The 23,885-nt window shown below is 43.9% G+C and overlaps 1 protein-coding gene and 1 pseudogene across 1 annotated transcript in view; one reads left to right on the forward strand and one right to left on the reverse strand.

Annotated features, from left to right (window-relative positions):
- The window catches only part of LOC732814 (DNA mismatch repair protein), a 38,146-nt gene that overhangs the window by 7,878 nt on the left and 6,383 nt on the right, over positions 1-23,885 (reverse strand). The window contains 14 exon segments of the mRNA NM_001112428.1: positions 2,098-2,397; positions 7,011-7,062; positions 7,662-7,805; positions 8,176-8,432; positions 8,541-8,747; positions 9,005-9,178; positions 14,212-14,279; positions 15,844-15,902; positions 16,986-17,061; positions 17,408-17,513; positions 17,942-18,051; positions 18,670-18,834; positions 19,787-19,872; positions 21,855-21,919. Of these exon segments, the coding sequence (NP_001105898.1) occupies positions 2,098-2,397; positions 7,011-7,062; positions 7,662-7,805; positions 8,176-8,432; positions 8,541-8,747; positions 9,005-9,178; positions 14,212-14,279; positions 15,844-15,902; positions 16,986-17,061; positions 17,408-17,513; positions 17,942-18,051; positions 18,670-18,834; positions 19,787-19,872; positions 21,855-21,919 (1,869 nt within the window).
- LOC111590423 (uncharacterized) lies at positions 19,499-19,659 on the forward strand (annotated as a pseudogene).

Raw genomic sequence — 23,885 nt, forward strand, 5'->3', positions numbered from 1 at the left:
GCACAAACTAGGGCACAACATCAGTTTCATCTACTCAAACTCAATGCTTCAAATCCTCCACTTCCGCCTTGAGTTTGACAGGGGGTGTTAAGGCCCATAAGGCCCATATATTATTGTCTGCCTATATATATGCTACAGTACCCGAGGGGGTAATTATCCCGCCTAATCAAGGTTAGTGACAGGGACAACCAGCAGGGGTCCGAGCCAGGGAGCAGGTGGAGGTGGACGTCGCGCCGTGGAGGGGGGAGGCGGCGGCCGCCCTACCAGAGAGCAAAGGGGCGTCCGCGCGCCTAGGAGATGTGGGGCGGGGAGCCAGGCCACCGACGATGGAGGGTCGCCGGCGATGAAGGGGAAGGCCGACGATGCGGCCTCAGGCGGAGCTCCAGACGGCGACGGGAAGTGGAGGGGAGGGGGCGAGGCTGGCCAGCGGCTGGGAATGGAACCGCCCCCGGGAGGGAAGGATGAGCCTCCCGAGGCGGCGACACGGAAGCCGTTGGTGGGCACCTGGGGACTGGCGGCTGTGGGGTGGGAGAGGAATAAAACCTAACTGATGATACCATGTAGGAAAACCTAATGCTTAATCTATTGCATAGAGAAGGGGTACATATATAGAGACTTAACCCTAACCCTAATGGGCCGACAGCCCACAGTGTTGTCGGCCCACACACACAGTCTAACAATGTGTGTTTCGAGGGGTTAGTTTTTGGCCTTCCCTTTGTAGCCTATCTCTTATGGGCGATTTGGATCCCTTCATTTTGAAGGAATTGAAATTTACTTAATATAGTAGGTTATTTGGTTTAGAATTTGACATTCCACCACTTTCCAAAGTTTAGATATAATCCTATCCCAAACTCATAGAATGAAACGCGGAAATTGAGTTTATGTATCACTAGTACATGATTCTACTCTGCAACTTATAACGCGCTCTTTGGCTCGCTCTCCTTTAGTAGAAATGTAGCGTATAAATATCTCTTCATATGGCCAATGTTCAAAAAAGCGCGCTTAAGCGTCCGCTTAGTCACGATTAGATGCTAAGCGGTGCCTTAGCGCTGCGCTTAGGCCAAAGGCGTTGCTTTCAGCGTCGGGCGCGCTTAGGCGGCGCCTAATTTGAGCTAGGCGCGCTAAAGCGGAAAAGCGCGCGCTAAAGCGGTCCTGGGCGCAGGGAAAAGCGCATGCAGTAAAAGTGCATGCAGAAAGCATATGCAGTTTCTGCGCACGGAAAAGAAGTGTGGCGGGAAAAAGAAGGGTGGCGGGAAATAAAGTGGCGGGATTTCCACTTTATCTGCTCGGGAGCTGCTGCTGCATTTGAGATTAGGGAAAAGTGGTGGGAGCTGCTGTGGAGAGGACAGAGGAGGGAAAAAAGCGGGAGTTGCTGCATTTCCACTTTATCCAAGTCTGCTGTTGCCGCCTGCCGGATTGTCCTCTTCGGCTCTTCCCCAATCATCCAGTTCAGCACAGCCCTTCTCCTCTTCCCCCAATAATCCAGTATTCCAGGCGTTCTTCCCTCTCCCTCCTTTGCTATTTTTCTGCTGCTCCTCCACCTCTTCTGTTATGTTTGGTGAAGGGCTGAAGGTAAGAAGCTGGGAACGTGCAGCAAGGCTGCAAAAACATGTCCATTAATCCAGGTAAGTACCCCTAATTCCTAGGTACAACTGTTTTTCTGTGCAAATATATATATTATATTGTAATATTCCTACAAACGCTTAAGCACGATTAATCTACGCTTAAGCTTTATAGGCGCTAAGCAGTGGCCTAACGCCCGCCTAACGCCTAGCGCTTAATATAACCTTGCATATGGCCAACAGTAATATACAAATATATTTTGTATAAAATCATATTAGCTTACTTGATCTATACCTAATTCACGATTATTAGAATGTAATTCAATTACAAGGATCCCAACGAAGCCTTAATGAAACGACACACAGCTCTCTTGTGCTTTTGAGAAAAAACGTTAACAAAATTTCAGCAGTTCAAATTCTATCCATGGAAATAACCAAGATGTTGCAATGTGAACAGCATCGACATCCACTTGAAAATATAACATATCAATGGCACAAACTGGATAGGAGAAATGTAAAACTACAAAATCAGCACCTGAAATGAACTTTTCCCATCTGCTGGGCTATCATAGGCTTTCATATGCAGCATAATGGAATCAAAATGTGGGATTACAGCTGAAGTTGAAGGTACCATCAGGCCACATATTCCAAGAAGCACAGCTGCACAGACTGATCGCAACATGCTAGATTTACCACCACCATTTGGGCCAGTAAGAACAAATAAAGAGTGCATGTGGACATCATTCAATATTGCATTTCCTTGATTAACATCAAGCCAGTAAGGAAATAGTCCTACTAAATCCATTGCACTTGAACTTTCCTCCACAACACAGTCCTATACACAAGTAAAATCAAGGTTTGTAAGAAGAAAATATTGTAAGAAAGGAACATGTCATCTAGAAAATGTATAAAGTATAAATGACACAGCTAAAGCCTGGCATCTTCTAAACATAGCTGGTCGAACAAAAGTACAAAACTATGTCAATTCTTCTTAAGTCTTAACCAAAAATAAGTACAATAATGCAGTTAATAAATTATTGACATGCCAACAAAAAATTGCAACTCCTATAGCACACTGAAGGAAAACTTGCTTGCCACCAGATTGGCTCGTGGTCGTAAGAAAACATAGTTAAGGGGTGTTTGAATGCACTAGAGCTAATTGTTAGTTGCTTAAAAAATTGCTGATAGAATTATCTAGCTAACAAATATCAAGCTAAATATTAGCTAATTTGCTAAAAATAGCTAATAATTAAACTATTAACTAGACTGTTTGGCTGTATTCAGCTAATTTTAACAGCTAGCTATTAGCTTTAGTGCATTCAAACACCCCCTTAAACTAGTACAAAAGTACAAGATACAACAGTGGTCACCTCATTAAAAGATCCTAAGGTGACAAGATATTAACAAGTATAAGGAGTTTCAATCATAGTTATTAAAGCGAAAAGGCGAGTTAAGGCGAGCGACCCCCTTTTCACCTTTTAATCGGAAAGGCGTAAGGCGAGGCGACGCCTAATTCGTATATAAAGATAGTAAAATATAGAGTTAAAGCGGGGTGTTTATAGAAATTTCTACTTTAATATATATATTTGCACACAAATTAGGTCCTGAAACACTATAATAGGTCTCTAACGTACAAAACCCAAAGAATCCAGTATTTCCTTTTGAAAGGTGAAAAGTGGAAAAGAAAAGAAAAAAAGAATGGTATGGACTTTTACTTGGTAGCTCATCTAGAAGCTTATTAACTCAACACAATCCCAGGTTCTACCATAGCCACACCCAAACCCTAACTTTTTCACTGCTCCACAGCCGCCACTGATTCACTGCTCCAGCAGCTCCCCATCCTACCGCGCTCCTGCGACCTCGCCGTCACGCGTCAGCAGCTCCCCATCCCGACGCGCTACCGCAACTGTTACCTCCACCGTCGTGCCACACGCGCTCCTGCAGCTGCGACGTCCGCCGCCAACCGCGCGCCTGCGACCTCCGCTCCCACGCCTGCAACCTCTGCTGATGCGCCTTACGTCCGCGGGCAAGGCAAGCAAGACGCTTTGGCTTCTACGCGCGCCTTAGCACTTTAGTGTTGCTTTAGCGACGCGTTGATAAGCATGGTTTCAATTTAAATAAAGTTAGTGGATTATGCATATGAACTATCCTGACACAAGAAAGGGTAAGGTCCGCATAATGGCCAATCAAACTTGAGAAGATCCAACATCCTAATGAACTTAAGAGGGCATGAATTACAAAGTTTTCAACTTAAGAGGCAATTGTCATGTCTATGTAAGATAACAGTTGTCCCTCCATCCAACAATGATCAACACATAAGCAAAAGATGGAATTATGTCGGGTTTTGTTGCCAACTTTGATCATCATATAGCAGTTCGGCCATATGATTTGTATTGGGTTTTTTTCCTTCACCAGTTCCTATGGATGTGGAGTTAATGTGATGCGCAGGGGCAACAAAAGGAAGTTGCATGTAAACAGTTTTGCACAGGGAACAAAATGTGTTACATGCACCATCTATCCTTGGTCTCGGTGTGTATATGTTATATTGTTATGTGTTTGAGTTTTTTTTCTCGAACACACAAGAGCTATATATCATTATATCATATTTAGAGGAAAAGGAGTAAGGAATCCTGAGCACTGTTTTAAAGGTGTCGCCTAGGCGTCCAGACGACAGTCTAACACCTAGGCCACCTTGCTCGCCTAGGCGCCCAGGCGACGGTCCAACACCTTGTCCCGCCATACCATTTTAAAAACCATGATCCTGAGTACAACACACACACTAACCCCTAGCTTATAGATTGCATGCTCACCTATAAATGACATAGAATTTCAGCCGGTTGGTTGAAATGGCGTTAGGGTTTTGGCATCCTCTGTGACAAGAGGGTGCCACAAAAGCTTAAAGGTAAAATCTGTAGGACGGCGACTCGTCCGGTGATGTTATATGGTGTTAAATGTTGGCCGACATGAAGTCGACAAGTCCAACAATTGTGTAGCAGAGATGTGTATGTCGTGTTGGTTTTATGGGCATACAAGAAGAGATAGAATCCAAAACAAAGATATTCGAGATAGGGTCGGGGTGGTACCAATTGAGAAGAAACTAATTTAACATCGGTTGAGATGGTTTGGACATATCTTACCTGGCAGCCCCCTTAGCTAAGTCCTAGGGACTTCCCTGGCAGTGTGTCGGTTTTTCTGTTTTCCTAGATGGATTCCTTCCTATATGTGTGTTTCTGGCCCCCTTTGTATCGGGGGCCTTCCTTTAGACTCTGGTTTCTTTTTCTTCTTTATATAATGAGGTGCGGTTCTCCTGCGCATTTCCGAGAAAAAAGAGATGGTTTGGACATATCCAAATAAGACCTCTTGAAGCGCTGGTGCGTAGAGGGGGTAGATAATGTAAAAAAAGGTAGGAGACGACCTAAAATGACTTGGGACGAGATGGTTAAGAGAAATCTTAAGGAGTGGAATATCTCCAAGGAATTAGATAACGACAGGTGCACTTGGAGACTACCAATCAACGTGCCCGAACCATGATTTGTCTCCTTTTATGTTTATCCTTAACTCTACCACCTTCCTTTTACCCTTTTGGTGTTTTTTTTTCTATGTTTGTTTCTTGTGGGTTTCATCTCTAGCCTACCTCAACTTGCTTGGGACAAAAGGTGTTGTTGTTGTTGGGGGTTAGGGCATTTTTTCTATGCTGAAGAAGAGTTGAAATCTGTTGTAACTAGACTAGCATATGCATGAATAAAAATAAAACATGGCTACTTATAATAAATCAACAAAATCTTGACATGAAGTAAAATTTGGCATCTAGGATAGCAGACATAGTAACTCATTGACTACTTCCGTGGATGGATAGATGAATGAATGGACAGAGGGAGGGGACAAGTGAACTCAAAAGTTCAGAAATATGGTACTCCCTCCGTCCCAAAATATAATTCGTTTTTTTAATGTAATGGCAGGAGCTCTGCCTTTCCAAGAATAGAATTGACACAGTTTTAAGGAAAACTAGGCTCGAAACCTACACAGAGTGCCCAAACAACACAACCCCACACACAAAGCCCATCCAGAGCCATTATTGCCGAGCTCAACACAAGGTACGAGCAACATGACGGTGCCTACACCTGAAACCAACCACAGAAGGAAGACCGTGGCACGCCATCGTTGCCAAGCCTCAACACACCCACGCTCGAGACAGTTCTGATTCTTCATCAACGATCATGATCCAACACCCACCTCCGGCTATCTGTCCGACCTCCAAAACAATCTAGACCACGAGGAAGGGGCATGCCTCATATCGTCGTTGCCGAGCCACATCCCCTAACGTGGCAGCTTCGACTTCATGTTGCAAAAAAAACCACCTCCACCGGCAAACCAGACGCCGAGAAGCGAGAGCATCAACCAAAGGCAACGTCGAGGCTGAGACGAACTTCAGAGCAATGAGATGCCATCAACAGGGGAAAGTGGCGCCCACGGGCGTCACCGCCACCGAGGCTTTCGCCCAAGATGCCCTACAGCACATCGTTAGGGTTGAACCTCAGGTCAAAGCATGCAGCCTTCGCGTCGCCACCGCCCTGGACTCCGCGCAAACCCCTCTAGAAGGGCACCGACATGCCGGCTGCCATACCCTCTTGTTGGGCACACGGAACTAGGGAACACCTTGCCATGCGCGCCAGCCGCCGCCGGGCGCACCGCTGCCGCCTTGCACCCACATGGAGGTTGGGGGAGATCCAGAGATGACACCCTCAGCAGAGTAGGAGTGGCGCCCGCAGGCATCACCGTCGTCCGCCCGCAAGCGGGCATGGCTTTCGCCCGAGGACCTACCACCATGCGTCCTGTCGCGCGGAACCAGTCATGCGCTGGCCGAACCGGAGGTGGAGAGATGGATCTGGCTGAAGAGGCTCAAGATCCAGCCTCCAGCCGACCAAGGAGTGACGACAGAAGCCATGACGCCGCCTCCCCCCTCAACACCAGCCCCGCCACCCCAAACCCACCGAAACCGGCAACAAAGCCGCCTCTAGCCAGCCTCGCCCCAGCCGCTGCAGCAGGCCGACCACGCAAGCAGGCAGGGCCGCGGCCAACCCACACCCTCACGCAGGCGTGGAAGGAGCGGGGGCGAGAGCGGGAGCCGTGGGCCACTGCCGCCAAGCCCCTCCACACCGGCGCGGAAGGAGAGAGGGAGACGCGAGGGCCAGCCGAAACGCCCCGCCGCCACCATCACCGTGAGCCGCGCGAGCCTTCCGGCGGCAGCGACGACGAAGAGAGCGTCGTGTGCTCGCCGCCGAGTCGCAACACACTTCACCTTCGTTTTAGACTAAACACATATTCATTAATTAACATATGAATGCAGTTTATATGTATGTCTATATTCATTATCATTCATTCAAATGTGGACGAAAATAAGGGCTAGAAAGAACTATAATTTGGGACGGAAGGAGTACAAAATATAACCTTTGATAAGGGAGATATAGTAGGAAGCATCCAACCTCTTCTTCGAGCCTCACTGTTCAAGGTAAGAAAGAAAACAACAAAAGCATGAATAAGACCAGTGTGCATGACCGATTGGCAGGCAACAATATAATCAGTTGCAGAACTAAAAAAACTTTATGCCTTACCAAATACCAAACACAATGTATTTTTTCCAATAGGCTCTGAGCCGCTTGCAAATATCTAAACTAAATAAGACATAGCTATACCCAATGTCAAGTTTCACATTGCACATTGTACCATAACAAGAAACTGAACAAGTTTCACAAGGAAGCTAGTTTTGGTTACCAACTAGGCAGATGGCTCACTACTGATACCAAACCATGCTTTTATGCAAAACCACCAGTCCTTTAATCATTATGAAATGAAAGTGTTTAATTTGATGATCTTTGGGTCAGATTTATATCTCAAGTACAAATTTCCGGCAAACCAACTCAAATAATTTCCTACTAGTAAGCCGCCAAAAGCTTGTTGGTTGAACTGCTTGAATACCAAAAAAGTGAACCTTGGAAGAATAGCAAAAACATAGATTTTATCTGCATTATATACTGATGGAAAAAGAAAGCACACAATGAATAACGAACTGTGCCTAAAAGCAAGGACAAAAAGAGTCACCTAACATGACCAAAAAGTGCTTTTGCAATGATGAGCAGTGTTGAGCAAAAGACAAGTATGTTAATTTTGTCCTGCAATTCACTAGAAAGGCCTCTCAACAGCTCAAGAACTTTATTTCTTGCATTATCACAAGCTTCATGGTACCTGAACACACAAGTATCAGTGTAATTGATTATTTGTCCTAAAATGTATGAAAGTAAGCTTAATGCAGGATACTTCTGTGTACCAATCAACATACTACAGTACGGTAATTCATATTTTTTAAAATAAGTAGAAGTGTAGAACGATACATACACACGATAACATAAGGCTATAAAATCAACTAATGAAATGTAACATTTTCATGAGAACAAATATTTTAATAATGTGGAGTGGCATTTTCCTGTAACCATGGCAAGGTTTCATATAGCCACCCAACTATGCAATGTTCAACAAAATTGAGTTGGTGACAGATCGCTGAGGTGTTTGTTAAGTCAGGTTGTAAGATTCTAGCAGTCATAATGCGAGGAAGTACCTGGCTAAAGCATTCTCAACTTTGCTTGTTGTAAACCATTCCTCCCCAACCTTTCTGCCTTTTGAATCAATTGCAGGCTTCAGTTGTTTTATTTGCTGCTCACCAGGTGTGTTAGCCCATACATTTGGTATGAATCTCTTTCCTTTAAACCAAACAGCTTCATGTTCTTTTGCATAACCGATTTCTCCTTTCAAACCTCCATTCGAGGACACTACAGATTTCACCCTCGAAATAATTGGCATAAAATCTTCAATGACCTAAAACCACAATATGCATTAGCATACACCCAAGCAATTGATGGGTTCAAGGAAATGCAAATACGAAAATCATGCCGCATCCTGCTAGAAGGATTGCTCAAAACCCACCGCAATTGATAATGCCTCAGCAGCCCTATCAACATTTGCAAACTCTTCTTCAGCATGGATCCTTTTCACGCGCCCCTTCCAAGATGACTCCATATCATTGAAGAACTCCTTTGGAATATATTCCAATGAAGTTATTGCCTGATCACTTTCAACACCTAAAGAAATCACTTCAGCTATTCGTTGTGAAATAATGCTACATCCGTTCATCTGCAAAAGGATAAAAGGAAATGTTCCAGATCAATAATGACACAGAAGGGGGAAAAAACTACAAAAAATAAAATGAGGGATATAAAAAATATCATCCATGTACACCACATGTATATCAAAGAAAAAAATACACAAAGAAGCACAACAACAAACGTGGTGCATTACATGAGATACACAAAGGAGCACAGCAACAGAAGTGGTGCATTAGATGCAAAATCTAAATTACAAGAAACTTAAAAGTTTCAAACAGCACTTACTAGCATATCAGCTTCAACTTTGAAACCAGTAGCCACAGAAGCAGGTACCAGTAATTCATGCAGGATTGCAGAAAGCTCAGCATCCCTGTTCATGAGCATAATCTCATCAAGGACATTTTTTATTCTACAAAATTCAATGTGATTGACCTCTTTCGACTCAAGTAGTTTCACAAGCTGCAAAATTAACATTATTCAATCAGTATCAGGAAAATACATGAAACAAAGTACAACAACAAAAAGTATCAAGCTGCTACATGAAATATTGGTGTAATGAATGTCAAATGGTAAAAATTAAATGGATTAGAATCCAGGATAGCATCTACATTAATAAGCACCGCTAACAGTAGATAATGAATTTTCCTAATAGAAAGTTGAAATAAAGTAGTAAGAAGAAGCACCATAGGACACAGGCTCTGAAGGTTAACAAGATGTTAACAATCAATTGAAAAAAAAAAGAGAAAATCCCATCTAGTAACTTATGGCTCCGTGTGGCATTGAGGTGATTATGATGGTCTTGTTTGTTGTAACTCCTATTCAAAAGTGATTGGGTAACTGTTTTTCTTCTGATATAAGTCACACACATTATTTCTCTAAATTTAATTTGACTTGACATAATTCGCAAATTACCTTCAATACTCATTTGGTTATTCCCTCTAAATGCATGCCCAAAACTCTCATAGGATGGTGAATTCACTTCATTAAACACTTTGCACTAATATTATGCAGACATTTTTATGTGTTGAAGCGTATGTTATGGGCCTAGACTGACAGTATAGCCCATTAGTGTTAGGTGTCATGGTTTCGGAACCGGGGACATAGTAGAATTTGTGTTCTCTAGGGGAGGCTAGCGTGGACTCACTCCGAATGGTGAATCGAGGGATTCAAACAGGGGGTTTATACTCGTCCAAACTTGCTCCCTAGTCCAGTGTAGTGTTGATCGTAGTATTGCTCTATGGAACGTGTTACAATGGGCGCAAGTGTGAAAATGAGGGGAAGTGGATAACTCAGGCAGAATGCTCCTGCCCTTGGCTGTTTGGCCCTCCCCCTTTTATAGTTCAAAGGGGAGGTTCTTACAAGGGGACATGTTGTTCAAAGGAGGGCGCGACCTGTTGTCTACAGTAGTCTTGCTGACATAGTTCTCCTGACATCACCTTCTTGTGTGTGCATAATTGTACGCCCGGTATGGAGGATCGCTCCATCCGCTCGACACGTGGGTCACTATAGGGACTCCTATGCCGAGTTTTCCTGTAGGGGCGTCCGGCGGGTCCCACGAGACGGAATCGGGGGAGACTGAGGACCATATGTGGCAACGTCTCGTCCCGTTGTCAGGGACTCTTCGTTACCCCTCTGGCGTGTTGTGGTGTCATCCGAGGTGATGTGTGGTGGCGACGTACCTTGTCGTGGCTAGTGTGGGGTAACAGTGCCTGCCTTGCCTCCACGTCAGCAGGGTACAGTTGTGCTCGTGCGTGTGGCAGGAGAGCATGGCGTCGAGGCCCACAGGTGTATCGGCTCCGGTCGTGGGCCTTTCACTTCTCTGCCTCGCAGAGTTGCTCGGCGGGACTCAGTCGGTGGACCCCGCCTCGCAAAGTTGCTCGGTGGGACTTGGTCGGCCAATCCGCCTCGCAGAGTTTCTCAGCGGAACTTGGTCGACTGGTCCACCTCGCAGAGTTGTTCGGCGGACTTGGTCGGCCTAGATGGGTCGCTATGAGTTATGGGCCTACTTTGGGTACCCGTCAGCAGCCCCCAAGTCTTCATGCAACTCCTTGGAGTTGCTCGAAGGCTTTCTTGTTGGGAACTAAAGTCTCGGGTGCATGCAAGCGCATATGCTAGATGTAGCCCCCAAGTAATTCGTGAGCTATGTTTCCCCAATGTACAGCAGCTCTGAAGACCCGCTACCGTCGCTCCACTAATGTGAGCAGTTCTTCCGTGCTGCACGCACCCCTGAGCCTGAGAAGGTATGACTGGCTTCATTCTACATGCAGGGAGCCACTCAACAATGGTACTACAAGTTGGAATGTGGGAAACCTTAACCCTAATCCAGGGTTGGGTGTATATTATATAGATCAAAACAGCTCTGAAGACCCGCTACCGTCGCTCCACTAATGTGAGCAGTTCTTCCGTGTTGCACGCACCCCTGAGCCTGAGAAGTATGACTGGCTTCATTCTACATGCAGGGAGCCACTCAACAATGGTACTACAAGTTGGAATGTGGGAAACCTTAACCCTACTCCAGGGTTGGGTGTATATTATATAGATCAATTAGGTGGGCCAAGCCCATTTAACACTACATACTGGAGCACAAGATGTCCTGTCATGGGCACGTTTCGTGGACCTTGCCAACATCCGCTTTGGGGCCCGATGCGCAGCAATCCCCTAGACGAGCTATGTCATCTTCGCCTTCAGGGATCACTAACCGAGTACATCCACATGTTCTACTAGCGCCTCACCCGCTGCGACAACCTCTCTGAGTCGTAGCAATTTCGATCCACGACAAATGGCCCTAGAGGAGGCAGCGGCCCAAGCCCGCGCCTTTATACGACACACGGTGGTGCACTTGACCGCAACACCACCAGCACATCGCTCCTCGCACTGCTCCACGACATCTGCAACACTTTCTGTTGTGACACTACCTCCTCAACACCAGGCAGCACCCGATGCTCCAAGGGCGCCCCTCAAGACTCGTCCCCCTACTGGCGGGCACATGACCAGGCTCACGCCTAACGAGGTGGACCTCTGCTTAAATTGCCCAAAGAAATTCTCTAGGGCCATTTGAAGACCAGCACGATGAAGGGTGTCTACCTCCTCAATGTGAGCAACACCGACCCCCTCAATGATGCTTTCGAGTTTCGACAACGGCAACTATGCAGGACCTCACATGCCTAGGCTGGCATCTGCACAGGCGAGACCATGCAGTTGCCCCTCGTTGTGCAAGACCATACAGTCATAGCGCTAGTCAACTTGGGCTCCACTCACTGCTTCATTGGCGTCTAGGTCGCACACCGCCTCAACCTAACGCCCACGGCTCATGACAGCAAGACGATGGGGGTAACGGCGTGCGACTACCCTACCTTGGAGTCTGCTCCGTGCTCTCATTCTCCATCCACGGCAAACCGTTCTGTATATACTTCCTCGTCATCGCCTTGGAGGGCTATGAGGTGGCGCTTGGGTGCAATTGGCTTCACACCCTTGGGCCCATCGTCTGGGATCACACATTCACACACTTGTTCATGGCGTTCTGGCGAACAACCATTGGGTCAAGTGAATGGGGATATGCGGCCCCAACCTCCACCAACAATATCCTACAGCTCCTGTCCAAATTCACGAACATCTTCGTTGAACCCGTGGATATGCCTCCTGCACAACTGTTCGACCACCACATCCACCTCCTGCCATCGTGTGGCCATATCGCTATCTGCAACTGCTAAAGGGTGAGATTGAGAAGCAGTGCATCGACATGCTTTGTCAAGGCATTGTCGTACCCGGTACGTCGCTACTCTCCGCATCAGTCCTGCTCGTCCGTAAGAAAGGCAGGATCTGGCAGTTGTACGTCGACTATCGTGCCCTCGATGCCAAGACCATCAAGGACAAGTTCCCTATCCCGGTCATTGACGAACTGCTGGACAAGCTCAAGGCAGCCCACTTCTTCACAAGCTAGACCTACACAATGGCTATCAGTAGGTGCTCATTGACCCTAACACTTGCTAGACTACGCCATGGGATCTAGGTGGTTGCACACATCCAACTTCGTCGTCCGGACGATGTCGACCTTCAATTGAAGAGGCAAAAAATAATAAAGAGTTCAACTATGTTTTGGGTTCAGAATAATAAAATAAGACGATACATAAAATGCTTATTTTTTACATATTAAGTTTGTGGTTGCAGATCGAGGACGAGTTTCTTGTCCAGGAGGGGTATAGTGTTAGAGGCATATGACATGTTGGGGCAAGAGGCATCTCAACCCTTGCAGCAGTAGAGCAGGGTGTGGAGGGCTGATCCTTACCTGATAGTTACAGTCGCCTTTTTTAATCATCGGCGCTTAACCTATTTCCCTTGTTGTTGTGTGAGTGCGTGTGTGGGGTATTTCTGTAACCCCTTCTCTCTTCTTTTAATGAAATAATATGCACCAGTGTTTTCAAGTCGTCTGATTAATCGTGATTAGTCGAACTAATCAACTTAAACCCGATTAGACCTACCGAAACGATTAGCTCAGATTAGACAAGTGTTTTTAGATGGCCTTTTGGAGCTGCGGTTGTGGACTTGTGGGCTACCATTTGGTGTGCATATATGGGCTGCAATTGTGGCCTTGTAGGGTTGGACAGACACCAACTAGGCACAAGACGCAAAAGCCATCCGTGGCTCCATGTTGTTGTAGTGCTCCCCCTTCGCCCGCTGCCGCACAAGTTCACAGTTGTGCCCCCGCCTGCAAGGTCAAAAGATCCAGGAAGATGCCCACCCTACTGCAGTGCCCCCCACCCCCGCAAGATCCAGCTCCAACCTTCTAGACGGTCGCCTGAGCTCCACTGCTGGCGCCCACAAGATCCAGTGACATCTGCCATCTTTCAGGCATCGTCGCCTAGGCCAAGCTCTTGTGTGAACGCCTGCATCAAGTAAGGATAGACAGAATCCCAAAGCCCAAAAGATAAGCTCATCCTCATATTGTGAGTGTGTTTCTTGATGCTCTGCTTTTATTGCTTGTTGCCCTGTTGCTACTTTATATAGCTCGTGGCTTGTGCCCCTTGTTGCTAGTTGCTACTAGGCTTGATTAGTCGGTAGGTATAAGACTAGGTTCGACCAAACGATTTGAACATTGATATGCAACTCTCTTGTGTGTTCGAGAAAAAAAAAGGATCGCTTGCTTAGGCGTCAAATAAGCCTTAGAGATAAGGATTTCTTGCTTATGGGTCAAGTAAACCTCTATATATAAGGAGAAAAGATGTATCAATCTAATCAAGTAAGAATTAATAAGGAAAACTCTTCCCTCTTGCTCGTTCGTGGCAAGGCCCATGGCTAGCCCCATTGTGCTCCCTCAGCCCTGCCCCTTTATATTGTTATTATATTTAAATGGCATGAGGGTCATGAAGCTGCTAGGGCCAAAAACTCAAAATCCATAAAATTCTCAAGATTCAAATTGCATTGAAGGCAAATAATTCATAGGATAACTGATGGGACAATTGGGCATATTTTCTCCAGAAATATAAAGAAGCAACCTTTGCTGCTGATATGCATGTAAATTCAGGAATGGAGCAGGTTATGTTGCCCATAAGCCTGCAAGCCTCTGCAAAGAAGTTATAAATGGATCATAATCTAGCATTGGAGCTAACATTACCATCAAAAGTTTCTAAAACATGATACCAAATCACAAGCAGTAAATGTTTTCTGGAAAGCAGGGACATCAAAAGTAGAACATTGCCAGTTTTCAAACATCCAAGAATTAATATTGGGAAATACCCAGAACAAAAGAATCTAAGAGACTAAAACAGGGCCGGCCCTGAGCCCATGCAACAGAGGCGACGGCCGGGGGCCCAAAAATAATAGGGATCCAATATTTAGTATCTATATCACAATATAATACACTAGTTTACACTTACAAAACTCATCCAACCAAATAATTCACACACCCATAATCTTTATTAAATCCACCAAACAAATTACACTCATACTTAACACAACATCAAAATCAACGGTCAGATCATTGAATATCATCATCTCTCTTGCTCACTTAAATCTGATGGACAATATTATTTGGATTATCCTTCAGCCATCTCCTCCTCACGTCCACACCACCGTCAACCCCTCCCCTCGCGCCACCACCGTCGTCGTTCACCCCACTCTTACCTTTCTTAGGAACATAGCGTTAGCACGGGCTATATACTAGTAGTAAAATAGTATAGGTAGCTATCAAGCTGGTAGGACTAGGCACACGGATACTGAAGCACACAGACCACGCGACACGTGTTCCCCACTGCCTAGTTATCAGGGAAAAGCTATGCGATATAGCCTCATTTAGCCACTATAGCCGGTTATATCCCGATATAGCCGGTTATATCCCGATATAGTCTGTTATTTGTACTTTTGAGAAGCACGCAGCTAAACCCCTTAGCTCGCTATTTAAAACCATGAGCGCCACTGCTCCAGCCTCCAGGCATGCACGGTCGAGCAGTCAGAATTCATGTTATTCTTTGGTCGTCGTTCTTATTTCTCAACTTGCGAAGTGCTAATCTGCACTGATGTATATTATCTAGCGTCTTAGATATTTTAAAAACCAATTTCAATGCACATCATCATTTACATACGAAGTATTAATCTTCTCCGCTGTATATCATATAATTTTTGATATAGTCTAGAGGGCCCACCATAATCAGTTCGCTTGGGGCCCTCAAAATCATAGGACCGAGGCTGGACTAAAACTGCATCACAAATAGAAGCTCAAAGTCTCAGATCCTGAAATTAGGCCTTCTTTGCAGCAACCCTGAGCAAATTGTTCTGATGATCCTATGGTACTTAACTACTTATGCAACATTAGCTCACGTGTTTCTAACGCAGCTCTGCACGAAGATAGGAGCATCTGTTTTAAGTTATAATATTCAGATAAACACAATATAGTTACAAAGAGGAGAGTGCAAACATTCAGAAATCAAAATAAGATAAAGTTATATGTCGCTTCTCCTTTGTATCCCATTTTGTGAAATCGTTCATGTACAATAGTTAATAATTTGTAAAAATAAATTGAGGTTCTTTAAAAATCTTATATATATTTTTTATTGCATGATGAACTTAATGTTCGAACTCTCAAGCCAGACTTTCCATGAATGAATTACAAGTTACAACTTTTGAGGTACCTTGGATCGCTGCTGCAACCTCAAATGATGGAGGATTAAGAAGAAGATCTCTAATATACCTGCATATAATAATGAAAGTCACATCTCACGAACTAAAGCCAGCCCACATATTGAATTGAAAAAGCCATGCCAGTATCTTATATAAACCTGTCGCTTGTGTCATAACACAGTGCATTGTGTGTTGACACTTGACACAGTTTGCACAAAATACCAGTTGCAGGGGACCGTAGAAATTCTCAAGTGACGTCTAATAGAAGTTGCTACTTTTAACAATAGTAAAGCTTAAGGTAAGAAAGTTGTTTAAATTGGGTTTCACTTCAGAACAAGTAATTAATGCCCAAATTGTTAAGGTGTCTAACCAACTAAAAGGTAGTGGAATTGATAACAAAATATGGGAGGTGTTTGTAGGAAACTATTGCCTAGAGGAATTGATAACAAAATATTAAATAAACATATAAAAACAACTTCAATTCCACATATAACAAATCATATGATTACATAACTTGGTATCTAGGCAAATGATAACTAGAGAAGGGTTTTATTCTAGCTAAGTTGGACTCTATTATATGTTTATAGTGCTATTGATGCGGGTATATTTTACCCACGGGTAGACGGGTATGGGTAATACCAACCCATACCCGTACCCGTCTACCCAACGGGTAGAGGTTTTTACCTATTAACATACCCGCGGGTAGAGAAATCATCCCGTACCCGCCTTCATATCGGGTAAAACCCGTCGGGTATTCGGGTTTCGGGTACCCATTGCCATCTCTATAGAGGAGTAAAAGAACAAAGCTTTTGAACACCTAAATTGGCTTGCTAAAGTGACAAGACCATATTTCTGTGAGTCCTCGAAATGGGGTGACACAAAAAAATGCTTCGTCGCCAGTGGTACCAAACAAGACTGTACTATATCCCTGAAAATATTGCCTAAACAGAGTGATGCGCCACTCTCAGTTAGATTTAGTAGGTAGTTCAGTTGTCTACCATTAAAGTTTCCTTATTCAATATAGGTGTGAAAAAACATTTGAACAGAATCTTGGCCAAAAAAATAATGAGTTATCTGATCATCTCAATAACCAGCATAGAAAGATCGTCTAACGAGCTGGATAGTTGATTCAACAAATAGACACAATGCATACATTGATGGAAGCCCGCCACAATTTGAAGGAAGCACCATTCTTAACAAACTCGGTATTCCCTCAGTTGGTATGACTCCTACAGCACACGAAATACAGAAATATTAAGATACATCAACTTTTGAAGACTCCTTAAAAAGATCAGCTATATTAAAGAAGGAAACGTATCATGTGCTCATGGAGCTCTTGTGCTCATATGAGCACTTTAAATCTGGTGCCTTCATTTCTCATCCAAGTGTGGATAGATATTTCCTAGTTTCTTCTGTGTGCCACTCTTGTTGTGCCGCGTCGCCTGTCTCTTCTGTGTGCCACTGCTGTCTCACCCCCTGGATGAGAAATGAAGGCACCAGATTTAAAGTGCTCATATGAGCACAAGAGCTTCATGAGCACAGGATACGTTCCCATTAAAGAAACCTGCAGTATACCAATTTGAGTAGCAGTCCCAAGATGAAGAGGTTGGGGCCTGCCTTCCAATGAGACGGTGACATCGCGAAAAACCGTTTTCTCATCAAGGCCATATATTTCCCGTACCTTGACAAATTAAATAAAGTTATAAGAAGCAATGTATAAAGCTCAGTGAAAAATACAGAATAGACCATAGCAAGAGGGACATCAAAAGCACCATAAACTCAGCAACTGTTTCAGCACATGAAAATGAATGAGTGTGTCCACACATCATCAACAATGAGAATAATTCCAATTACAATTCCATTGTTATATCTTCCTTATGGAGCATTTGGGAAGAGGTTTTGGGATCCAATTTCTGCCAACTAAAAGCTGAAAAATCCTAGTCAACCGACCTCTTTCAGATAAACCATTTGAGGCTTTGCTTTCTTGTATTTTATAACTTGCTCTGGTCTTTTAGACCCTTTGCAATTTGTATGGTTGTATTTACTATAGGTCCATCCGTCCACACCTTATGGTCCTCCTAAAATAATAATAAGATACAAGTCACAGACCTTGCATAAAAGTTCTTGAATAGGTGAACCGTCAAACCACTCAAAGGACTTCCCACTGCACTCTCCCCACAAGAGCCCACCTTCACCGAATTCACCCCAGCGTGATGTCCCTGCAAACAAATGAGAGAATATATTAGAAAGAGCAAAGTTCAAAACCATGAGGAGATACTGACTGGATCTGCTGGGTGCATATTATAGCGCTGATGAGAAATATCAACTCTACTTCCGTATATTATGTTACTGTTCTTATAAGCAGAACTTCTTTGCATCATGCAGCAAAGAGAAACCCAATGACATATATTAAAATATTTCTAGCATAAACTAAGTCCATAATATATGTAGAAAATGATGTGAACACATAACTGGTTTGCAACACATGTTTCAAGAAACAAAGATCAACAGTGAAAAAAAATGTTATTCCATGTATTAATAATTCTCAAGGTTTTTTTGTGAAATATGGGCCATCTGATTTCTTCTGAAATTGAAACAGACAATAATAACAGCACAAGTTAGGGATCCTAATATCAGATTCCAGAATACTTGTTTGTAGATCAAACAAATATTAATTCTCAAGGTTATTTGTGAAATATGGGTCATATGATTTCTTCTGAAATTGAAACAGACAATAATAACAGCACAAGTTAGGGATTCTAATATCAGATTCCAGAATACTTGTTTGTAGATCAAACAAATAGAAAGAAAATTTACTCAAGAATACAAATCCCAACCTGAAGAATTATTCTTCAAAGAATTGTGAAGGTATAGATGGTGATAACGACATATGCGGAGCTTAGTAACAATAGCCTCCTCTGTTAAGCCCTCCTCAGCTGAATAAGTTTTCATTGTCTCTAGCACAGATATCAAGCAATAACCTTTTGCAGAATGTGAAATCCCTGATGAATGAGAACACCATGATGTGCTATCTCAAATCAGCATCCAGTGGCCTCATGAAATTCAGTATTTGACTACAAAATTCAAAAGTTGCAAACACAGAAATGTCGACATACTTCAAAACTTAAGTGTAACATATACCTTCCATTCCAGGAACACAATAGTGAAAATGTGTTGTTGGGAGCTAGATGGGTCACAAACACAGAAATTTTATATCAATGTATATATTACAAGATATTTATATTCAATATCAGCGTAAGAAATTATAAGGAATTGCTATTTTGTTATACAGGTCCAGGATTATATATCCAAAATTCATTAAAAGTCAACGTATTACCCAAGAAAAATATAGTAGCAATCCATATCATGTCTGACTAGACCATTCACCACTCCAATTTTATGCATGATGTCATTTACTTTCTAGTAACATGCATCTCTACTCTCTACTATATTAAAGCGGCAGTTTCTTGCATCGTGCGTCATGTACGAAGCACGTAGGTCTATTCCTCTTCCTTGCTTCTAGCCTAACAAATGGGCCTTAATAAACCACCCAAGCCCAACAGGACAGAAGCCACACACATCGCAGTGTTCCCATATAGTACCACCTCGCTAGCTAAATGAGAACGAGCGGCCTATAAAAAAAAGGGTCATGCTCCTTTTTAACTCATACATTTCTTGCCCTTTTGGCAAAGATAAAGTGTAATATTTATTTTTATCAGTTTAATGTCTGATATGCATACCATATGTTCAATCCGATATTAAATTTATTTTTTATGAATATCATATGTGATTGTGTGCTATCGCAACGCACGGGCATTGTACTAGTTGAATAAATCTATAACATACTTCCTGTACAGTAAAATTCTATGAAGGAAAAAGTGACAAGATGATTGTCGGCTACGACAGAATGGGAAGTTTGGAGTTAACGATTATAAACATACAAGCAAAACGTACCAACAACAGGCATCGGATCAGGGAACTCTACATCATGGTCTACTTCAGCAAGACCAAATACATAAGGACTACCAGGATGGGCATGCCTGTAAGAAAGAATATGCAAAAACTTTAAGATTATGAATTGAATAAACTATCAAACCAGAAAGAATAGAAGCAGTGTAAGTTCTCGATATTGCATGTCAACTATCAGTATTTTTCTCGAACATGGATGAGAACTCCATATCTTTTCATTAACAACAAGGTTCAATATTTATAGCACAAGACGCCAAAACCACACAATAAAGAGATTACATGTGTGCCAGTGAAACAAAAGGAGACAACCACTGCAAGATTACAGCCTAGACCATATTTATTTTGTGTAACTCCTTAGCACCAGCACATCATAAGGTGCCTTCCTCTGAAATGCTTATGATTATCAGCCATATATTCAGCGAACCTATTAACAAAGCAATTATAAGCATAGGCCCACTGGAGCGTAGACGTGTGCATAGAAGTATATTGCCCACATATTCTCGATAGCGTAAGCTTCAGGTTACGTTAGTCATTGCATAGAACTCTACATGGTAAGGAAGACAATAAATCTGCATATGCAACATGATGAATATAATTTTTTAAAGATCCACTTCAAGTCAATTTAAAAGCCTAACAGGGTCCAGATGTGAAGAATGGTATTGAAATGTATTAGAGCATCTCCAACAGGGATCCTAAACAGGGACCTGTTCTGCTTTTTAGTGGGGAAAGAAGTCAATAGGAACCCAACTCAAGTCCCTACTTTATGGAGGCCCCTCACATCTTCCCTCTCAGCCTCATCTCCAAGGGATACGTCGGAAGCTCCCTAATACTGAAAAAACATCCATGTACCAACTCCCTTCTGCATGTTTTTTTCCTCCTAACTTTCTCCCACGCCCGGTTCCCTTCCACCATGCCGCCACTGAGACCAAGCATGCCCCTCTCCATCGAGGTTCTCCTCCTAGTGAGCCCCTCGTCCCTGGCCCCCTCCCTGACAAGCCCCTCATCCTGGCGAGAGACAGAAGGGAAATATGAAAGGAGGGAAAGAGGGGGGATGTAACTGACAAGTAGGTCCCCAAAAAGTATGTACCCTAATTTGAGGGTTATTGTTGGAGTTCAACCCATTAAAGACCATCCAAAGTAGGAGAAACCCTCGAATCACAAGTAGGGCCCTATTTTAGGGGCATTGTTAGAGCCATCCCTCGTCAACCCGTTCATGTTTTGGTAAATATGACTCTGTCATGGGCGAATCTTATTAAGGACAGCAAAGAAAACAAACAATTAATTCCTCATCTTGATGTGGATCTTACAATAAGGGCCTGTTTGGATCACACGAGCTAAAACAAAAGTGGCTAAAGTTTAGTCACTTTAGGAGCTAAAGATCCAAACAAAAAGAGCTAAAAGTGACTAAAATGGTGAAAAGGTACCCTTTTAGCCACTTTTAGCTCCTAAGGAGAAACTAAAATTTAGTAATTTTTCTTTAGCTCCTGAATCCAAACAGACCCTAAACAAGTATGCATCACAAGGACGAACAATCATGCACAATATGACACAGTTATATACATGAAAAAACTTACGAAACTCCAGGCCAACCTGCTCCTGAATCTACCACCCAAGTATTCCCTATTACTCCCTCCGTTCCAAATCATAAGACGTTTTGGCATTTCTAGATACATAGTTTTTGTTACGCATTTAGATATACACTATGTAGAGATACATTGCATATGTATCTAGAAAAGCCAAAACATCTTATAATTTGGAACGGGGGAGTATCAAATACTTAGAGGTGGGTGCAAGGAGCTCTCTCCGGACTTTTGGATTGGTAACAAACTAACAACATAAAAATGTAGGTACAACCTTGATAAAACAGCAGTAGCAAAAGGCCAAATTAAGCAAGTTGTAATCAAGACTCATATTGAAGAGCTTATGCACATACCAAAGAGTACTGAATCAACATTTTGAAACAGTAACTCTATCAAATATCACCCATCCACCAGAAGAAAATAAAAGTGCTTAGCACAATTTCTAAAATATATTACAATAGATATGCTATTACCCAGAAATAAATCGACTTTTCCGAGCACGGGCTTGAGTTGGGCCTTGAATTTCCTCGACTATGCACTGCAAGATTAAATTATCAGACAAAATAACTTAAAATGTTAACAACAAAAATAAAATCAGGATGTTGAGTGGTCAAACCTTAAAATGCAAAAAAAAATGAAACACAATCAACACGCATAATCTGCACTGTATAGTTAAAGACTGCCCATAACTGAATAATTTGTAAAAAGAATGGCAGGAATATTTGAGCAATGTCACCCATAGGCAACCCAGTCACATTCACAATGTATGTTAATGGTCGTTCCACATGAACTTCTACAAAAATATACAATATAGATATATACATGTGTTAAGGCCCATTAGGCCCAGGCTTACTGCCTATATATATAACCTATAGTCCTTATGGACTGATCATCAATTGTCAATCCCAAGGTTAGTAACATGGTAACAGAGGAGGTTACGAAACCCTATATTTTTAGCCGCAGTCGCGGCCCTCCCTCACCCTAGCCGCCGTCGCGGATCTCCCCCACGCTAGCCGCCGTCGCGGATCTCCCCCAACCTAGCCGCCGTCGCGGCCATCCCACCCTGTTGGCCGTCGTCGAGGTCCTCTGCCTCTACCAGGCCACGGCCCTCGTCGCGCCCGCCGTCTTCGTCCGCCATCCCGCCAGGCTGCGCGGCTTCCGCCGTCAAGTTCCTCTGCCCACTGCCAGGCCGCAACCCTTCGTCACGCGCGCCGTCTTCGTCCACCATCCCGCCAGGCTGCGCGGCTTCCCCTCGCACAGCCCTTCGTCGCGCACGCGGCTTCCCCTCGCGAGGCCCCTCGTGCGCACGGTCTGCCGGTCTGCCGCCGTCGCGCGGTTCCCCCGCGCGCGAGCCGACGTCGCGGCCTCCCGTCAACCGCCGTCGCGCGGTTTCCCACGTGCGGAGCTGCTGCGCCCCGCTGTTCTACGCCGTCAGCGCGCAGCACAGGGTGTACGCTGTTGCATCATCTGCGTCGTCCTGCCGTCTGCTTCTGTGTCACACGCAGCCCAGACCAGATCTGCTGGTGTCCGTTGCTGCACCATCTGCGTCGTCCTGCGTCTGCTTCTGCGTCGCACGCAGCCCAGACCAGATCTGATGTACTCTGTTCGATCTGCTGTGAATTTGCACGGTTTCGTCCATGGCTGCAACCGGCGTATCCACTGTTCATCCGCTGCTCCCGCTAGGGATTTGGTACCATTCAGCCAGTCTGTTTCAGATCTGTTATTCTTCAGTGTTTTATTGCTCTTCAATATGTCGGCCAACGCTATTGTTGTCAATATTGTGATTGATGGGCAGAATTACCCAGAATGGGCTTTTTGTGTTCATACTGCATTAAGAGGTCACGGTTTACTATTTCATTTGACTGAAGATTCTCCAGTTTTAGGAGCTGATAGAAGCAATGCTGCTGCAATCAAGACTTGGCAGATCAATGATGGCAAGGTAATGGCTGCAATGATCAACAGCACTAAACCAACTATGATTATGAGTCTGTCCAAATTCACCTCTGCTAAGGCTATCTGGTCACATCTGAAGGATCGGTTTGTTCAGGATAGCGGTGCTCTTTTACATACTCTTATGTAGCAGACTCATGTCATTGAGCAACATGATATGTCCATTGATGAATATTATTCAGTCTTTGATAGTCTTATGAGTGCATTGACCTCCATGGTGCCCGCTTGTACAGTTGTGCCTTGCCCAGCCCATAAGTTCATTGAGAAGTTCTTTACCTACAGATTTGTTATGGGAGTTCGACCTGAATTTGATTCTCTTCGTGCAAGGCTGCTTCACAGTTCAGATACTCTCACCATGGCTCAGGCATTGTCTGAATTGCTTGCTGAAGAGACTCGTCTGAAGTCTATGTCTTCTATTACTGTGTGAGTTCTCATAGTGTTGGCTGCTGCTCAAGTCCAGTAACACCTCCTTTCAGCCTTGTGAACATTGCAAAAAGACCACTCATCGGTCTGAGAACTGCTTTGCTAAGTTTCCAGAGAAATACCATCTCCTA

This window comes from Zea mays, chromosome 10 (genome assembly GCF_902167145.1).
Source record: "Zea mays cultivar B73 chromosome 10, Zm-B73-REFERENCE-NAM-5.0, whole genome shotgun sequence".
Taxonomy (NCBI): Eukaryota; Viridiplantae; Streptophyta; class Magnoliopsida; order Poales; family Poaceae; genus Zea; species Zea mays.